This window comes from Lithobates pipiens, unplaced genomic scaffold (genome assembly GCF_037356315.1).
Source record: "Lithobates pipiens isolate NorthernLeopardFrog02 unplaced genomic scaffold, aLitPip1_a1.2 Scaffold_56, whole genome shotgun sequence".
Taxonomy (NCBI): Eukaryota; Metazoa; Chordata; class Amphibia; order Anura; family Ranidae; genus Lithobates; species Lithobates pipiens.
In genome coordinates this window covers 2571496-2592776 of record NW_027507878.1, presented here as the reverse complement: position 1 = coordinate 2592776, position 21281 = coordinate 2571496, and the positions used below count along the sequence as shown (strand labels likewise).

Sequence of the window (21281 nt, the reverse complement as noted above, 5' to 3'; positions counted from 1 at the left end):
GACCAGTTTTTACCCAACCAAACCTAAAGGTGTAACTGTGCCTGCGCAGTGCCTGCGTGGGTTTCCTCCGGGTACTCCGGTTTCCTCCCACACTCCAAAGACATGCAGGTAGGTTAATTGGCTTCTGTCCAAAATTGGCCCCTAGTATGTGAATGGGGACCTTGGATTGTGGGCTCCTTGAGGGTAGGGACTGATGTGAGTGTGCAATGTACAGGGATAGGGAAAATTGTAGACACTCACTCAGGTTGAACTGGATGGACTGGTGTCTTTATTCAACCTTACTAACTATGCATCTTTCCTTACTGGCTATAATCCCATGAAACGATCCAATGGAGTTTCCAATTGGCAGCCCTTACAAAATGTAATAGTGAAGTGTTTTAGATCATTCTGTCCACTAACCAGTAACAAAGTGACAAAAAAGATTAAACCAATTTCAGTGTATTTTATTTTATTCTCAACAATTTTTACACATGTAATGGATATTATAAAATAGGCTCCCAACTCACAAAGGTGTTCTAAATTAAATCTTAAGAGAACTTTAATGAGACTTTCAGCTTTGTGTTCTTACAACGCGGGAGACGGTCCTACGGGACTGCCGACATTTTATATAAGAATAAATCATTACCTGTTACAAATGCCTATATGCAAACTGAGTATAATATGCAGGCACAATATGTTTTCCTTTTAATAATTCCTCAGAAAGATCATTTTAGTAGATTGATAATTGCATTGCTGTTCATTTATAATCAATTTAAACAGACAAAAAAAAAGCAATATTATGAGGAATCTGACAGAGATTACATCTCTTAGCCCCTGTACACACGGTCGGAGATTTCGACAACCAAATCCGTCGGATTTTCTCAGTCGGATCTTGTCCGAAACTGTTGCATACACACGGTCGGACAAAGTTGTCGGAAAATCCGAACTTTCAGAACGTGATGACGTAATTTCGTTACGATGGGACTACGTTCAGGCTAGTAGCCAATAGCTTTTGATGTAGGAATTTGATCTGAGCATGCGTGGCACTTTGTCCGATCGGAATTCTCTACACATGATCGGAGTATGTCCGATCGAACCAGTTGGTCGGAAAATATTTCCAACAAGTTGGAAAATTGGGTCCGACGGATATTCCGACGGAAACATTCCGATAGAGACCCCACACAGTCGGATTATCCGACAAACCGGTCCGATAGGACACATTCCGTCGGAATCTCCGACCGTGTGTACAAGGGCTAACTGTTGTGGGTCTATCAAACAATCCATTGACAATGAATGTGCTTTTTGTGCTCTTTCTTCTGATGTATCTGATGACTCTTATCACAAACCTTCTTATTTTTATCTTGGTCCTCATTGACTACCATCTAAATAAACCAATGTATTTTTTTCTTGCCAGCCTGGCATTGCTGGATATCTGCTATTCATCAATAACTTCACCAAGGATGCTCATTCATTTGGTCACAAAAAGCCGATCAATATCCATTTCTGCCTGTATAGCCCAAATATTTTTCTCTGTCTCTTTTACTGACTCAGAACTTTTCTTGCTCTCAGCTATGTCCTACGACCGTTACATTAACATCTGCCACCCCCTACATTAAAAACGAATTATGTCTTGGGTCTGTGCTCATATGGACTCATCGGTCTGGGTTGTAGGATGTTCTGTGCCTTTGGCTCATACATTATTTTTGCTCAGGTTGTCTTTCTGCAGAAGAGCTTCCATCTACAATTTCCTTTGTGACCTTCAACACTTATATCAAATGACATGTACTGACCCCTTCTTAAACATGTTGGCCATATTCTTAACAGATCCTAGTTTTGGATAGGGATGAGCTGAACACACCCCGGTTCGGTTCGCACCAGAACATTCGAACGGACTGAAAATTCGTATGAACTTTAGAACCCTATAAGTCTATGGGATTCGAACGTTCGAAATCAAAAGTGCTAATTTTAAAGGCTAATATGCAAGCTATGCAACAGACAACAATAAGGGGTATCTTCAGGTGTATAATGCGCTACAGGCACACAACACCCACTTTAACTCCTGCAGATGCCTGTATTAGAGAACACCAGCAAAAATGGGTATCTTCAGGTGTATACTGTGCTGTACTGGAGACACACAACACCCACTAACTCCTGCAGATGCCTTTATTAGAGAACACCAGCAATAAAGGGTAGATACAGGTGTATACTGTGCTGGAGGCACACAACACCCACTAACTCCTGCAGATGGCTGAGAAAAGAACACACTGTCCCTGCCTATCTTGCTCTTTCCCTGCATGCCAGAACACACTACACAAGGCCACCGCGCTGGCGGCCTTATATAGTGTGGGGCGTGTACTAAACCCCCCTGAGCTATAATTGGCCACAGGCATCCTGCCTGTGGCCAATTATGTCTCTCCTCGCTGCCAGCACTGTGATTGGCCAAGCATGCGGGGTCACAGTGCATGCTTGGCCAATCATGAGCCAGCAATGCACTGCGATGGCGTAGTGCATTGTGGGCCGTTTTGGTGGGAACGGTCCACAAAGTACTGAATTTGCCGAACAGATGAACGGCCGATGTTCGAGTCGAACACCAAGCTCATCCCTGGTCTTGGATTAGAAGTCATCCTCTTGACCTTTCTTCCCTGTATCTATATTTTTAGACTGGAAAGAGGAAAGCATTCTTCACCTGCGTATAGCATATTATCGTGGTCTTCATCTTTTTATGGATCTTTAATTTGTGTTTACTTAGTCCCAACTTCCAATGATATGGTCAATTTGAACAAACTTTTTACAGTCATATCTGCCCTTATTAACTCATTGCTGAATCCTCTGATCTACAGCCTGGTGAACAAAGATCTCATGAAGGCACTTATGAGATCCTATTATCACTTAAAATTAATTCAGACTTACTGCTAGAAATAGTGTTGTGAAATTTTACCCTTTTATTACGTTTGTAGGACATTTCCAGTTGACTAAAGATTTTAGTAATGTCTTTCTAAAAAATGTAACCATGTGAGGTGCTCATAGTGAAAGTGAGAACAGGAAACCCAAATATTGGCAGCTTTTGATGCATATGTTAGTGCCCTTTGGTCAATAAACAAGTCCATAAATTCTGTAATTCTTCAACCAGCCTGGGACAACATTAATGCCCGATGTGTGTGATAGTGCTGGACCGATAGAAGTGAACATTGGTTGTGATGGATCTATTGTAAAGCAGATCTGTGATTAGAGCATAGCATGGGTGGACCCTGCTCCGGTCCTAGATGTTGTGCACTGCCCGAGGTCCCCGAGCCACTAGGGGGCCCCATCAGGGTGGCCAGCCTCAGTAAAACCAGGGACAGTATGTAAAAATCTGTGTTTTTTTTTACATCTGTCACTGAAATGTCCCTTACCGACATCCTTTTGGTCTAAAAATCCCAAGATTATAGCTGCCCCACCTCTCCAGTACCTTCTCAGCCAATCGAAACATGTCTGTGTATACTGTATGTACTGTGTGATTGTATACTGTGTGTGTATGGCCCCATAATCTCAGATTGTCTGGGGGCCCCATAATCTCCTATTGCCCGGGGGCCCCATGAGTTGTCAGTCCGCCCCTGGATACAGGATCAATCAATATTAACACAGACTAAAAATAGGATATTTATTCACCAGACGTATTCATAAAAAAATTGTAATATGTATAGCTTGACAGAAATAAATCTTACATAAAATAACGAAAATCTATTGAAACCCCCACTAATGGTAGTGTTGTAGTTTTTAAAAGGCGAAAAATGATAAAAATTCCCCGTAGAGTCAATAAACGTGTGTGTGTGTGTGTGTAATCGTCATTTTATAATACAGAAGCACCTGTATTATAAAATGACGATTGGACAGAACGCCTGCATTTCACAAATTCAACCATTACTATACTGCAGGTAGGTAAGTTATAAACAGCGTGAATTTTTTTACAAGTAATGAGGACAGGGATAGGTTTGTTGAGTAAAGCCTCACAAGGATCTCCAGTAATGTTTTTTTAGGGAAGAATGTGAATGGGGTTGTATATTCAGAATTAAGGTTTAGATGTTTTAGGGCAGTGCCACCAAACATAGATTATGGTGCTTTATAGTGGACTTTTTCCAGGGGCACTCGGCCCATTCCACATGTCACCACAATCTTCATAATTTGAAAAATACATTTTTTTCCCGGAGTTGGAATGGAATTATCTTTCAGTTTTAATTTGTTGTCAAACAGTTCACTATTATAAATTGTGTTTGCTACTATTTTTTTCCATGATCAATAAAAAATCTTTGTAATGCTAATATTCGTTACTCCTGTAGCTGCAAGCCAGGACCAACTCCCACCCCATCACACAAAATCACAGCTATGGTACTCATCCCTGGGAAGGGATAGTAGAGGTAAAAATAGTTGTTGATATTTTGCTTCCTTAGCCCTTGTACACACGGTTGGAGATTCCGACAACCAAATCCGTCGGAGTAATTCTCGGGGCGGGGGGACTTATCAGATTCTGGAGTCTGGCTTATCCGGGCCCCCAGATCCCACCCCCCCCTATGTGAATGGTTATCGGGTACATTGTACCCCTACTCATTCACCCAAAAAAGTGTCAAAAAAGTAAAAATGACAGGAGACCTGCGATGTTCATCCTTCTTCAATTACAGCGTCCAACAGTCCCGAAAAAACCCTCAGAAAAACTCTGCCTCCATGGGAAGCGTCCCCGAGGCTGCCGTATTTTTGCTTTGATAGCTCTTATATAGTCAAGGGCAGGGCCACGTAGTGATGTAAACATGTGACCTCACCCCCTTCTGATGTCACATGATATCAGAAGGGGGGGTCACTCAGTTACATCAACGGGTGGCCACGTTCATGGCTATATATAAGAGCTGTCAAAGCAAAGAGACGGCAGTCGCTGGGGTGCCTCCCATGGAGGCAGAGTTTTTCCAGGGGGCGCCGTGATTGAAAATGGATGGACATCGCAGGATACATTGTTTTTTTTTTTTGTCCAAAACTGTCTCCTGTCATTTTCATTTTTTTTACACTTTTTTTAGTGAATGGGTAGGGGTACAATGTACCTCTACCCTTTCACATGGGGGGGGCAGGATCTGGGGGCCCCCTTGTTAAAAGGGGGTTCCACATGACGATAAGCCCCTCACCCACAGACCCCCACAACCACCAAGCAAGGGTTGTGGGGATGAGGCCATTGTCCTCAAAGCACCCTCCCCATGTTGAGGGAGGGTTTGTGGCCTGGTATGGTTTGGGGGGGGGGGGCGCTTGTTCTTTTTTTTTAAAGCCGAAAGCAATTTTAAAAGCGCATCCCTACATATAATCCAAAAAGAGCACCAAACAAACATCCAAGAGAGTTTGGCACTATCACTGGATTATACTATGTACTGTATATGGATTTAAAACTCTGGTTCCATTCCCTGTTCTGGAGGGATATCTGTGGAAGTGGTGGTCAACTGGAGCCAGTGCGCCCAGTGGCATTTTCAACAACCTTTAGAAAATCTGAATCCAGTGCCCTGTTTGTATTTGTGTTTGCCTGTTTTTAAGATGAGAGCTTCCTGTACCCTTTGTTTCTACTTTTCGGCCTTTTGGGCACTGCTTCCAAACCGTGAAAGAAAAAAGTGAAGCACTACCTCCAAAACATGCACCATATTGCCACACTACATATATCAAACAATGAAGTGAATAATAGTGACAGCAGTGACCCCTAATGGATTCTAAATAATAAACCAATCACAGCTCCTTAATAAAACAGTCCATCTGTGATGTGCAATCTTCTTATGTAAACATGCAATCCACAGGATATCCAACTGTGAATAATTGGCAATTTGTGAAAAAACACCAAGTGGACCCTCCACCAGTCACACTAAGCGCTCACCTTCAAGGATGGCCCCAAATAGGCCTAGTGGCACCTTCCCCTTAGGGGTATATATATACAGTACTCTTTAAGCTCACACCATTGGACTCCTGCTCCTTCAAACGTAGTCTCTCATACACAATGGCAACATAAGGGTAAAGAAGGAACTAACATAATATAGTTCTGTAACCACAATTTATTGATAAAACAAAACAAAACAAATCTTCCACTCACATTTGCGAATGCACTAGCCCTGGTGCATACAGGTGATGAACTTGGTATATATAATGTATATAGATCCATCCCTGGGGTCAGCAAATCATCTGCAAGTGATCCCTTGATAAAGTGACATGGTTGATGACGAAACGCGTCGGAGCGGAGCTTGTGACATCATCATGCTTTTCCAGGAAGTATACGATCACCCATGAGGGAAGCAGGGCCAAGGACTTGCAGATAATTTTCTGACCCCCAGGGACGGATCTGTATACATTGTATATACCAAGTTCATCACCGTTAGATGGACTGTTATATGTTTTATTAAGGAGCTACGATTGTTTTATTATTTAGACTCCATTAGGGGTCACTGATGTCATTATAATTCACTTCATTGTTTGATATATGTAGTGTGGCAATATGGTACATATTTTATGAGGTAGCGCTTTTTTTTCACAACTTTTTGTGCTTACTACAGTTGGTGTTGGGCAGCCACCTCTATTTTAAAATAACTTTATTTCAATTCACTCAGTTTATATAGTAGCGCAGAAGTACCTTTCTATATAATTATCAGAACTGTGGAGATCCTAAACAATTGATGCAACCATAAAATGCTGGAAGCTAAAAGAAAAAAACATTGTTCATCTCAAATATTTTAGGTCACTCTGTCAAGTAGCCAACAAGTAAAATAGTTGACAAAAAGATTAAAACAAGCAAAGAAACAAATCACCAACTAAAAAAAAAAGTGAGTCAGCGCTCACCGGTATCAGGTGAAAAAATGTATGAAAGACCAATAAATACAATGGATCAGGCCTGAAGAAGGAGGCGGGGCCTCTGAAACACGGTGCGGGCCCGCCCCCTCCCCAACTTGTGCCCGGTCTGGTTGAGGCTTGCAGGGGCATGTGAGAGCCTGCTGACGCCGGCTTTTCAGCTTCTCCATGCGGCGGGTCCGGCTTGTGTGAGCGGCCACCCCTGCATCCGGCGCTCTGACTCCTTGACTTTTTGACAGTGGTGATTGTGGAGCTCACTGACACCGCCGATCCCCAATGCATAGCCCAGTGGGTCCAGGGCTTGTGATTACAGGGGTCCTCCAGCCCATCCTTTCTACTGCCCCTGTGAACGCCACTCCACCCCTGAACACAGCATGCAAATTTCTTTCATGTAAGTGAATATATAATAGACATGTGTGGTTCGTTCTGAATTAAAATTCTAACAGATTTTTTGTTATTCGGATATATCTGAATACCCAAAATTACAATTTTACCGAATGCTCCGAATAACGTAACGAAATTCATCCGAATTTCAGAAATACGCACTGAAATTCGAATTAAAATATACATTGAACTCAATCGAATTCTCACTACACATATTGCTGAAATCAAAGACTGTGTGTGTGTTATTGTGTGTTATTGTGTGTTATTAGAGTACTATTTCAAAATAATGCTGTTTTTGTTAAGCCAAAGGTGATTTAACAACTTGCTTACTGGGCACTTAAACCCCCCTCATGCCCAGACCAATTTTCAGCTTTCAGCGCTGATGCACTTTGAATGACAATTGCGCGGTCATACAACACTGTACCCAAATGAAATTTTTATCATTTTTTTCCCCACAAATAGAGCTTTCTTTTGGTGGTATTTAATTACAGCTCCGAGTTTTATTTTTTGCTAAACAAACAAAAAAAGATGCAAAAAAAAAAATCATGTTTAATAGTTTGTTATAAAATTTTGCAAACAGGTAATTTTTCTCCTTCATTGAAGTGCGCTGATGAGGCGGCACTGATAGGCTGCATTGGTGGGCACTGATAGGCTGCACTGGTGGGCACTGATAGGCATAGTTAAGGCGGCACTAATAGGCACAGATAAGGCGGCACCGATGGCCACAGATAAGGCGGCACTGATGGGCAAAGATGGGCACAGATAAGATGGCACGGATGGGTGGCACGGATGGGTGGCACTAAGGGGCACTGATAGGTACCACTGATAGATGGGACTGATGGGCACTGATAGGTGGCACTGATAGGTGGCTCTGATAGGTGGCACTGCTGGGCACTGATGGGCGGCACTGCTGGGCACTGATGGGCACTGATAGATGACACTGATGGGCACGGATATGTGGCACTGGGGTGCAACACCTTTGTTGAGGCAGATTGTGGGCACTGCTGGGTGGCACTGTGGGCACTGCTGGGTGGCACTGCTGGGTGGCACTGTGGGCACTTCTGGGTGGCACTATGGGCACTGCTGGGTGGCACTGACGGGGGGCACTTATTTTTTAATGAGGTGGCACTGGCAGGGGGCAGGTGGGCACTGGCAGGGCTGGCCGTGATCGGGACTGATGTCCCGATCACGGCCGCCGGTGTATCGGCTCTTTTTTTTTCTCCTCGCGCTATCAGCGCGAGGAGGAATAAGAGCCGATTACCGGCTCCGTTGTATCACATGATCAGCTGTCATTGGCTGACAGCTGATCACGTGATAAGGGGTCGGGATCGACCCCTTCTTTGGATCAGTGATCAGGCGAGTCTCATAGACTCGCCGATCACAGAGCACGCCGCGCGTGCCTCGCGCGCGCCCCTCAGGCCGCTCGTGCACGGGACAACGTCAATAGACGTAGTCCCGGCAAAGGAGTTCCGCGCGGTAGCCGTCATTCGGCTATAGCACGGGTCTCAAGTGGTTAAAGATTCATTGTAATCATTTGCTGAAGATTTTTCTTTTGTTCACTTTGCTGCATTCAAATTGAAAACAATATAACATTTTCATTTCGATCGATTCCAAAATGTATCGATTTGATTGTTTTGTACCGAAAAAAGATCAAAGAAAATTTTAAAATTCTGAATACGAATTTAGAAAATGAATTCTGAAAACAAATTTAACTAAATGAAATAACTAGATTAAGGAATCAAAATGAAATGAAACTAAACTAATTTTTTCGTCATGCACATGTCTAATATATAATAAATTGTTGTTGCTTTTATCTATATTGACCTGGTGCCCCTTTTTCTTTCTATAAAAAGACTAAAACAATTTCTTTGGATTTTTTTCACAGTTCAGATTTATTAACTGTACCAAATTATGAGAAAAAGGCATTCAAGTCACAAAGGTGTTACACATTTGATCTATAGAGACCTTTAATGAGACTTTGTGTTCCTACAAGGCAGCAGATTGTCCTACAGGACTGCCAACATCTTATATAAGAATAAATCATTAGCTGATACAAATGCCTACATACACACCTGTGAATAATGTGTAGGCACACTGTACATGTTCTCCTTTTAATAATTCCTCAGAAGGATGATTGAATTAGATCAATATGAGAAATCTGACCGAAATTTCATCTTTCACTCTTGTGGGTCTATCAGACCATCCACCGACCATGAATGTACTTTTTGTGCTCTTCCTTCTGATCTATCTGATGACTCTGATCACAAACCTTCTTATATTTTTCTTGGTCCTCACTGACTACAATCTGCACAACCCAATGTATTTTTTTCTTGCCAACTTGGCATTTCTGGACATGTCCTATTCATCAGTGACGGCACCAAGGATGCTTTTTGACTTGGTCACAAACAAACTATTAATATCCATTCCTGCCTGTATAGCCCAAGTCTTTTTCTATCTCTCTTTCGTTTGCGCAGAACTTTTCTTGCTCTCGACTATGTCTTACGACCGCTACATTGCCATCTGCCACCCTCTACATTACAAACTAATTATGTCTTGGAGGGTCTGTACTCATACGGCCTCTCTGGTCTGGGCTGCAGGATGTTCTCTTTCTTTGGTTCATACTTTATTTTTGCTCAGGTTGTCCTTTTGTGGACAAACGTCCATCCACAACTTCTTTTGCAATCTCCCGCACGTATATCAAATTACCTGTAGTGACCCCTTCATGAACATGGTGGCCGTATTCGTAGCAGGTGCCAGTGTTGGATTAGGATCTTTTCTTTTGACCTTTCTTCCCTATGTCTATATTTTTAGGACCATTCTCAGAATCCGTAGCAAGACCGGAAAGAGGAAAGCCTTCTCCACCTGCACATCACACCTCACCGTGGTCTTCATCTTTTATGGCTCCTTAATTTTTATTTACTTGGTTCCAACTTCCAGCGATATGTTCAATTTAAACAAACTGTTTACAGTCATATCTGCCCTCATTAACCCCTTGCTGAATCCTCTGATCTACAGCCTGAGGAACAAAGATCTCATGGAGGCACTTATGAGATCTATATATTACTTAAAATTAGTTAAGGCATGCTACTGAAAATAACAATTTGGAAACTGTCAGGGCTGGCTTAGCCCTTCCTCCTCTGGGCTGGCCACTCATCTGTTGGCTAATTGCCAGCTCTCTTCTCTTACCACAGTTACCAGCTGTTCCCGATGATGCTCTGACCTGCCTATTTAAAGCCTTCCAGCTCACTCTTTCCTTTGCTTTCGCATTGGTCACATCACAGGGAACCATCTCCTGCTGTTTGTTTCAAGACTGGCTTGCTGACATCCCTCCTGGCTTGCAGTTGCTCTCCTTGGATCCCTGACGTCTGGACTGGCTGGTTACCCGATCTGGCTATTGGACTCTGGCTATGCTTGACTACGCTTTTTTCTATTTACCTTTTTATTTTTATTAATAAACAAGTGTGATTTGATTGTACTTCTGTCTCTGTCTGTTTCATGGTTCCTGACAGAAACACAATATTTAAATGGGATTTTCAGTTTATTAAAGGCTTTAGTAATATCTTTCACGAATAATAAAAATGCCAGTTGCTCGTAATTGTACTTAAAGGCTACATCCACCTTTTTCTTCTAAATTCCAGCTCCCTCATGTACCAATATGGCATTAATGTACTTCTTTTACAAAAATAATCTTAATGCATAGAATATATTAAGCTAAAAAAAAACTTTTGCCTTTAAACCACTTGCTGACCAGCTGCCGCCATTATACTGCTATACTGGTATTTTTTTTAAGTCTTTGTCCTTCATAAGGATGGGCCAGTGCTTTTTTTTCTACATCTCGATATTTCCGCTTAAATCCTGTGATAAATGCTATATTCACCTCTAAAGGATGTTTTTTTTTTTTTTCATTTTTAGTCAAGAGGGACTCTCTACTCATGTTGAGGACTTTTTTCTGGCATTTGTACTTGGTGTCTAATCAGTAGACAATGGAAATGTTCTCTTGGAATAGATCTAACTAATCTTAAAATAGGCCTGTGAGAAGACCATCACTTTGCTGTGGAGAGGAGGAGATGCCTTCAAGTGGTTGAACCTAATGTTTGATTTGCCTGCTGAGAGACATTCCTTTGTGCATATTTATCCATTGACACATTTTTGACCTGCAAGGGTCAAATTTTTTCTGGTAAGGAACTTGTTCTTACCTGTGGTGGGACTCAGAATGGAGATCATTATAGATGTATGAGTGGAACTTGGCTTTATTCCTATATAGACTTTGTAACTATTTTTACTTGATTATTTCTGCATTTCTGCAACATTGCACTTTGCAAATAAGCAATTGGTGGTGAATATATATATATATATATATATATATATATATATATATATATATATATATATATATATATTCACGCCTCCGAAACACGTAGTCACGGAAACAGTCTGATACTCAGCCTAGGAGTCAGCACGCATGCCGAGAGAGCCTCCCCCTGGCCGCGAGTGACGTCATCCACAGCCGGCTGGTCCGTGCGTGTGAGACGCAGAGAGAGGGATAGTGTATCCATAACAAGCAGGCGAACTGAATGCCTGGTTATCCCCGCTGCAAGCCATTATAGGGATCAGGAAAAATCGGGAGATGAGGCAGCCGTGGAGGCTCTTGATTTCAATGTCATAACAATATCGGCAATGTGTGAGCGTGATACTTGGCTTTTTACTTATTTATTTGATTTAATAAACGTTAATGCACTAGGGCTGGTGTGCACTCTCTCTTGCTCTGTACTTTATAAACATGACGGTCACCTTCTTAACGGGGTCCTACTCTTGGATTAGGAGCCTTTCTTTTGACCTTTCTTCCCTACGTCTATATTTTTAATACCATCCTAAAAATCCGTAGCAAGACTGGAAAGAGGAAGGCATTCTCCACCTGCACATCCCACCTCACCGTGGTCTTCATCTTTTATGGCTGTTTAATTTTTATTTACTTGGTTCCAATGTCCAGCAACATACACATTTTAAACATACTGTTTACTGTCATATCTGCCCTTATTAACCCATTGTTGAATCCTCTGATCTACAGCCTGAGAAACAACGACCTTATGGAGGCACTTGGGAGGTCTTATTATCAGTTAAGATTAATCCATGCATCATGCTAAAAATATCATTGTGGTAATTTGACACTTTTTGTATTTCTGGGCCATTTTTTATTTTATTTATATATTAGTTTATTCCAAATTTCAGTAATGTCTTTCATAAAATGAAAAACATGTCAGGTGTTCATACTTGCACTTACCCTTGCATGACCAGGGGTCATTGTACAACACAGACCAAATGAAGCAATTTTAGTGTGCTTTGGTTTACCTCAAATTGACTATTCTGCTTACCATCATTTTTACACTCTGTTTCGTTCTGATAGCAATTCGGAAATTTCTAAATTCGAAAATTCGTAAATTCATAAATTTGAAAATTCATAAAATTCGTAAATTTGTGAATCCAAAAATCAGAAAATAAGAATAAGAAAATACAAAAATGTCAAAAGAACAAAAATCTGAAACTATCTAATAATAACTAACTATTAAATTATAGGTATTGGAATTTCCTTTCAAATTTGGCTGTTAGTGAACGAAACAAATACGAATTAATCCAAAGTTACAAATTATCTAAAATAAGGAATGCCGTATCTAAACAAATGGAACAAATTAATACTAAATAACAATAATAAAACGTTTTTATTCTTCTTCTTCTTATTGTTATTTATTATTATTAATTCGTTATGTTCCATTCGTTTAGATACGGCATTCGTTATTTCAGATAATTCGCAACTTCGGATAAATTTGTATTCAGTTAGTTATTATTGCAGATTTTCAAATTTTCCGGTTTTCGGATTTTCAAATTTGGAATAATTTTTTTTACGAACTTTCGAATTTACAAATTTGTACATTTTAGAATTTTGGAATATTCAAATTTACTTATATTCAGAAAAATGTCTTAAACTGTTTTTTGTTAATTCAGATATTTCCGAATTAACAAATTTGTTGAAATTTGTTAAAAAAACATCTTGAGGTAGGATTTTAGAGTGCCTCTCTAATTGAAAGCTACAGAGATGTCTTTCTGTTAGTCAGTTGTTAGACCCCTTTTCACACTGAGGCATTTTTCAGGTTCTTTTGGGCTAAAAACAGAGCCTGTAAAGTACCTGAAAAACTGCTCCCCTGCAGTCTTAGCCCCTGTACACACGGTCGGAGATTTCGACAACCAAATCCGTCGGATTTTCTCCATCGGATTTTCTCCGTCGGATCTTGTCTGAAACTGTTGCATACACACGGTCGGACTAAGTTGTCAAAAAATCCGATCTTTCAGAACGTGATGACGTAATTTCCTTACAATGGGACTACATTCAGGCTAGTAGCCAATAGCTTTGATGTAGGAATTTGATCTGAGCATGCGTGGCACTTGGTCCGATCAAAATTCGCTACACATGATCGGAGTATGTCCGACGGGCCCAGTTGGTCGGGAAATATTTCCAACATGTTGGAAAATTGGGTCCGACGGATATTCCGACGGAATCAGTCCGATGCATACCACACACAGTCGGATTATCCGACAACACGGTCCGATAGGACACATTCCGACGGATTCTCCGACCGTGTGTACAAGGGCTTAGTGTGAAAGCCCGAGTGCTTCCACACTGAGGGGATGCGCTGTCAGGACGTTAAAAAAAATCCTGCAAGCAGCATCTTTGGAGTGGTGAAGGACTGGTGCATACATCGCTTCTAAAGCACCCTTGCCCCTGCCATAAATGGGCAGCGCCGCTGAACCGCCGGCAAATCGCCGCTGCAGTGGCGCTTTGCTGGTCATTTTAACCCTTTTTCGGACGTTAATGAGGGTTAAAAGCGCTCTGCTAGCGCTCGAAAAACCTCAGGAAAAGTGATGGTAAAGCGCCGCTGAAAATAGCGGCGCTTTCCCACCAACGCCCCAGTGTGAAAGTAGCCTTATGGTAAACAACCTGAGATATATAAAGGTTGCCATTCATACGCTGGACAGGACTTCATAATGCATTAGGACCAGGAAAAGTCTATAACCAGCCAGGAAGGCTCTCATCACGCCTAAAGACCAAAAAGATGCTTTCGCCTGATTCTCAAGCAACTGCCAACTGAGTCTTCGTTGTCAACAGAGATGAAGAAAACACTGTAACTTTTAAGTGCATTTCCATGTTACAGACCATCGTTTCTGCTTATTTGCTAGGCATCTTGCTATAGATATCTGTCAGTCTTGATTTGTATTCCTAATATTGTATTAGTTTTGTACGTACAGCACTTTTTGTTCAGTAAAAGCACATTTACACACTGCAGAGGTGTGAACTTCCTTACTTATACCGCAAGGTAACCTTGCTAGATAAACGGTAAGTAAAACAATACCCGGCTCCGATTTTTTTAATAAGCTTACAGAAGGAAAAAATCTGGAAAATCACTAAATCCTCCAATCTACAGCCTAAGGAACCAAGATCTGATGGAGCCACTTATGAGGTTTTATTATCACTTAAAATTAAATGTTGAATTAAATGTTGTTGTTGAAAAAAATAAAATGTGAACTGTGTATTTCAGTAATGTCTTTGTCTCTTGTAGTTATACTTAAAGTGGTTGTAAACTAGACATGTGCATTCGTTTTCGTCCGAATGCATTTTCGTCCGAATTTCAGGTATTTTCGTTTTCGTTTTGACAAACGATAACGAAAGTGCAGATTCCGAAAAACGAAAGATCGGACATAAATAAATGCTTTTTTTCGTTTTCGTTGTTACAACAGTTCGATATAGAATAGGAGATTCGAAGTGACCGTTCGATATAGAATAGGAGATTCGACGTGACTCCATATGTCTATTGAACCTGTGGTCGAATGTGCCTAAGTTTCGTTTACCTCTATTAGTCCTATTATATAGAAAAGCTTCGACAGAGAGTAAATATTAGACATAGAGAGAACAGAATCGACAGAGAGAAACGATACTGGAATTGGATGGGGGAAGTAAATTAAAAAAAAATAATGATAATATTTGACGGGATCGTTGCACGTTTATAATAATATTCGACGGGATCGTTGCACGTTTATAATAATATTCGACGGGATCGTTGCACGTTTATAATAATATTTGACGGGATCGTCGCAACTATACGACACTGCAATCGTACATTTCGGCAATCGAATGCTCCGCCTATAGGCTATATAGTTTAGCAGCTCCATCGAATCTTCTTTATCCATTCGACAGACACCATAAGCCTTCCAAGACAGATTCGACCGTAATTCATGTGGATTTTCAGACGAATGCAATTTTTGCACGAAAAACGAAATAAATAAAAACGAATTTCGGGAGTAACTAAATAAATAAAATTTACGGACGAAAACGAAAAAACGAAACGAAATATTCTAGTCTGCACATGTCTATTGTAAACCCTTACAAACCACTTTGACCTACAGGTAAGCCTAGATTAAGGCCTAGATTAAGGCTTACCTGTAGGTCCAAGAAATATCTCCTAAACCTACACGGTTTAGGAGATGTTTGCCGAAAGACAGGCACCGCTGTCTATGGCGCATGCAGCGGCGCACAGGTGCACTGAGCATGCCGCTGTTAACGCTGATATGCCGCAAGTTGCGGCTCCCGTGCGCATGCGCAGGAGTGATGTCATCGTGGCTCCGACGAATGACAGCGCCGGAGCAGCGAGACCCACCAAGAAGATGGACGCTCCGTACACAAAGGGACAGCGGTGACTTCGCTGGCTCCTGTGTCACGTAAGTGACACATAATGGACTACGATGCGATGCGATGCGATGCGATGCATAGTAGTCCATTATGCTTTACCTTTGCAGGGAATGAAAGAGGAAGTAAACCCATCAGGGTTTACTTCCTCTTTAATCCTTTAATAACAAAGGGATGGCTGCCCAGGCCACATTTAGGAGATTCCTTACGATATTCAATATTATTATCATTTAAAGTTAACCACTTAAGGATCGGAAGGTTTTGCCCCCTTAATGACCAGGCCATTGTTTTGCGATACGGCACTGCGTCGCTTTGACTGACAATTGCGCAGTCGTGTTACGCTGTACCAAAAAAAAAAAAAGCCACAATTTTGAAAAATCAAAAAAAAGTTTTTTTACTTTTCTCTCTAATAAATATCCAATAAATATAAAAAAAAAAAATGTCTTCATCAGTTTAGGCTGATATGTATTAATCTACATATTTTTGGATTTTTTTTTGTTTGCAATAAGCGTATATTGATTGGTTTGTGCTAAAGTTATCGCTTCTTCAAAATAGGGGATAGATTTGTGGAATTTTTATTGTTTATTTAATTTAATGGTGGCGATTTTTCGCGGGACTGGGACATTGCAGCAGACAGATCGGACACTTTTGACATCTTTTTTGAGACCAGTGACATTTATACAGCATCCCCCTGCCACTCCTAAAGTGGCCGATGTACACCTACGGCAATTGGCACAGGGGGAGCCAACCTGCCACAGTATAATGACGGCGGCTGGTCTGCAAGCGGTTAATTTGGGTGCAATGGTTAAAAGAAAAGTTGTGAAATTTGAGACGTTTGTATTTTTAGGCAATTTTCATTTGTTTGGAGGTTTTAGTAACTTAGTTTCATAGGAAGGGGAAAAGGGGGAAAACGCTGTGCTAAAAACCAAAAATAATTTGCTATAAGGATTAGCTGCTACCACTCAAACAAACAAAGTCTAATAAAGATGAACAAAAAAATTGTGTAGCGCTAAAGAAATCAGATAATGATCTCAAACTGTGTTTTAGAAAAGGGGTAATGAAACCAATCCTATAAAACACACATATACAATCACGTGCGTATGTGAAATACAAATTGATAATAATAAAAATAAAATGAAAATGTAAAGCAATAAATAGGTGAAATCAATAATTCACTGCAAATGTGGGTGCAACGTGAAAATGCACAGGAGTCCCAAAAAGTATCAACAACTGGAACGTATGTCTCAATATATAGTCCACATGCATTGAGAGATAGAGCGTATCAGTATTGATCTTCCCAGCAGCAGAGTGGGCACCACAGAGGTCAACTATGGTCAACGGCTTGTCTGGAGTAATATCAATCATAAAAAAATTAAATACTCTTACCAGAAGGATAGGACCCATCTGTCGTATGACAGTGAATCACAAGCGCTTGGAATTATAGCTGGTCTCAATCTGGTGTTATACGTTTTCAACAGGTCCTGAAGGTAAGTAGCCACTCTATCATCTCTGAAGTCAGCGGTTGGCTGGAACTCCTGATGTAGGGCTCCACAGAGTCGCGAACACTCGCATTTAACCACTTCCCGACCAGCGCACGACGATGTACGTCGACAGAATGGCACGGGCAGGCATATTGGCGTACAGGTACGTCCAATATTCAATGCCGCCCTGCCATCGGGAGCGCGCCGCCGGCGGCACGCTGCCGCGACGGTCGGGACCCCCGTGAGTCCGGTCGCGGGACCCGCGGACTCGATCGCCGCGGGCATACCCGCGATCGTCTCACGGAGCGGCCGAATGGAGGAAATGCTGTGTAAACAACATTTCTCCATTCTGCCTAGCAACTAGTGACGCTGATCTCTGCTCCATGTGATTGGAGCAGAGATCAGTGTTCACTAAATGAAAGCCCAACCCCCCCATAGTTAGTAACACACCCCTAGGAACACTTAACCCCTACACTGCCACCCACTGGTTAACCCTTTCACTGCCAGTGTCATTTACACAGGAGTCACTGCATTTATATAGCAGTGATTACTGTATAAATGACAATGGTCCCAAAAATGTGTCAAAAATGTCCGATGGGTCCCCCACAATGTCGCAGTCACAATAAAAATCGCTGATCGCCGCCATTACTAGTAAAAAAAAAAATAATAAAAAATTATTAATAAAAATGCTATAAAACTATCCCTATTTTGTAAACGCTATAACTTTTGCGCAAACCAATCAATAATCGCTTATTGCGATTTTTTTTACCAAAAATATGTAGAAGAATACGTATCAGCCTAAACTGAGGGAAAAAATTTTTTTTTATATATTTTTGGGGGATATTTATTATAACAAAAAGTAAAAAATAATGCGTTTTTTTCAAAATTGTCGCTCTATTTTTGTTTATAGCGCAAAAAATTAAAACCGCAGGGGTGATCAAATATCACCAAAAGAAAGCTCTATTTGTGGGAAAAAAAGGACGTCAATTTTGTTTGGGAGCCACGTCGCATGACCGCGCAATTGTCAGTTAAAGCGACGCAGTGCCGAATCGCAAAAAGTGGTCTGGTCTTTGACCAGCAAAATGGTCCGGTCTGCAAGTGGTTAAATGGCATCCAAAATGTGATGGATCATAAGAAAAAAGTTCAAAAGAGAAAGGCTCCAAATGGTGCAGGTCAGGAGGTAACCCTTGGGTTTATTGAAAAAAGTTTGTCAAAAAAATGACAAAAAAAGCAACCAGTGATCACAAATAAAATCAACATAAAATAACGTTAGAGCAATGTGGGGTACAAAAAATGCAGGCCCGTCGCGTTTCGACAACAATAGGTCTTCAACAGGGGCATATTGATACAATGTGTACTTTTCAGGTGCTCACAGTTGTACTTAACCCATTCATGATCAAGGGTCATTGTCATCTGGGTGCCCAGACCACATTTAGCAGTCTTAATATGCATTGCTTTACCTCTCAAAAACGTGGTGACTGTTTTGTCTACCAAACTATTTTTTAGTTTTGAGTTTTGTTATGGACAGAGAAATGTTTAACCTTAATAAATTCCCAGCTTAGGTGTTGTTAAAAGCTGTCAATTGTACAATAATATGAAAAATTGGGATAAGAAAAGGTAGAAGAATGACTTCAAGGGCACAGAAATCTTAGGTCAAAATTAGGTGGTTAGGAATAAGATATCCACAGTTGCCATATTTTAAGAAATGTCCCATGCAAATTGTTTAAAATTTCCGAGAGATTTCCATTACCGCATAATGATATTGAGTCTGTTTCTAACCACTTAAGGACTGGAAGGATTTGCCCCCTTAATGACCAGGCCATTTATTGCGACATGGCACTGCGTCAATTTAACTGACAATTGCGCGACCATGCAACGATGTACTCAAACAAAATTGACGTCCATTTTTTTCCCCCACAAATAAAGCTTTCTTTTGGTGGTATTTGATCAGCTCTGAGGTTTTTATTTTTTGCCCTATAAACAAAAAAGACCGACAATTTTGAAGAAAAAACAATATTTTTTACTTTTTGCTATAATAGCTATCCAAAAAATAAATAATTTCTTCCACAGTTTAGGCCGATATGTATTCTTCTACATATTTTTAGTAAAAAAAAAATACAAAATACGTATATCGTTTGGTTTACACAAAAGTTACAAAATAGGGGATATATTAATGGCATTTTTATTATTCTTTTTTTTGCTAGTAATCAGGGATTTTTAGTGGAACTGCGACATTGCGGCGGACAGATCGGACACTTTTGACACTTTTTTGGGACCATTGGTATTTATATAACGATCAGCCACTGATTACTGTATAAATTACACTGGTAGGAAAGGGGTTAAAACTAGCGGGCGATCTAGGGTCTTAAAGCGGCCGACATACATCTACGGTGATTTGTCCAGGGGAGCCAAACTGCCCCAGTATAACTGCAGCGGCTGGTCCTCAAGTGGTTAATGGCATTGAAACTTAAGCCTCGTACACACAATTTAATTTTCAGCAGGGAATTGTGTGATGACAGACTGTATGCCCAAAATCAGACCATTAGTACGCTCGATCAGACAATCGTTGTCCAACTTTCCACCAACAAATGTTTGATGGCAGGCTAGTACATTTTCAGCGGACAACGGTCTGTTGTCAGATTTTCCTATTACATGTGTACACAAGTCGGTCACACAAAAGTCCAAAGTACAAACATGCATGCTCGGAATCAATGCTAACCGAACACGACATTAGAAGGTGCCCAAAGGGTGACACTCAAGAGCTAAAATTCCACGTAGTATGTCACTACTTTCATGTTTATTGGCTGACAATTGTGTACCGTTTGTATGCAAGACAAGTTCATGGCACACGCCCTTCAGACAAAAGTCTGGGGCTTTGTCTGCAGAAAATCCAATTGTATGTATGAGGCTTAAGAGTGGGAAATTGCCTGTCTCTTCCTATCATGAGCTTGGGGGCTGTGAACATATGTATGATGGGTAACTGTTCTGTACGGAGGAGGACAGTGATGGGATTGTTGAGTAAAGCCTCAAGGAGATCTCTAAGCTCTTGTACACATGGTTGGATATTCCAACAACAAAATCTGTCGGATTTTGCCCCGAAACTGGTCCGAAACTGAAAATCCAATTGTTCGGAACGTGGTGACGTTATTTCGTTACGACAGGACTACGTTCAGGCTAGTAGCCAATAGCTTTGGTCTAGGAATTTAATCTGAGAATGCGTGGCACTTTGTCCAATCGGAATTCTCTACAAACAATTGGACAAAGTCCGATAGAATCATGTTGTCGGAAAATTTTATAGCCAAGCTCTCAAACTTTGTCTGTCGGATATTCCAACGGAAACAGTCTGATAGAGCCCACACACAGTCGGATTATCCGACAACACGGTCCGACTGTGTGTACAAGGGCTAAGAATTTTTTTTGAGAGGAGTGTTAATGAAGTCATGTATTCTGATCCCAAGTTTAAATATTTTAGGTGACCAGGTGAGAACAACCTCTGTATCATGACTGGGGAACATGTCACATAAACTGGTTGCTACAGGGGACAGTTGTGTGCAGGACCACGTATATTTAAGTGATCCCATACTTGTGGGTAGGGTGTATGAATGCGTGCCACCAGTCGCTCGCTCCCTCTGTGATCACACACAGCGTGAGCCAATCAGCGGGTACTTGGTATAATCTAAGTACGGCTCACTGGCATAAAGGATGGACCATGGGGGAAAGAGACTGGAGGAGTACAGAAGTGGGTAGGTTTTCCCTTGGTCGGTAGTGTGGTTCAGGTTCAGTAGCTGATGCTGTTGTTACAAAGCAAGGATAAACAACAAAAAAGAAAAAAGTAACTAAATAAGTTAGGGAATGTGTGTATAGCA

General features: G+C 41.1%; 1 protein-coding gene across 1 annotated transcript; it reads left to right on the top strand.

The window, feature by feature from the left end:
- Positions 1-9273: 9273 nt before the first annotated feature.
- On the top strand, positions 9274-12608 carry LOC143958103 (olfactory receptor 2A12-like). Its single transcript, XM_077467555.1, has one exon. It carries the CDS (start codon positions 9350-9352, stop codon positions 10289-10291), a length of 942 nt encoding a protein of 313 aa, XP_077323681.1. The 5' UTR covers positions 9274-9349; the 3' UTR covers positions 10292-12608.
- The last annotated feature ends 8673 nt before the right edge of the window (positions 12609-21281 follow it).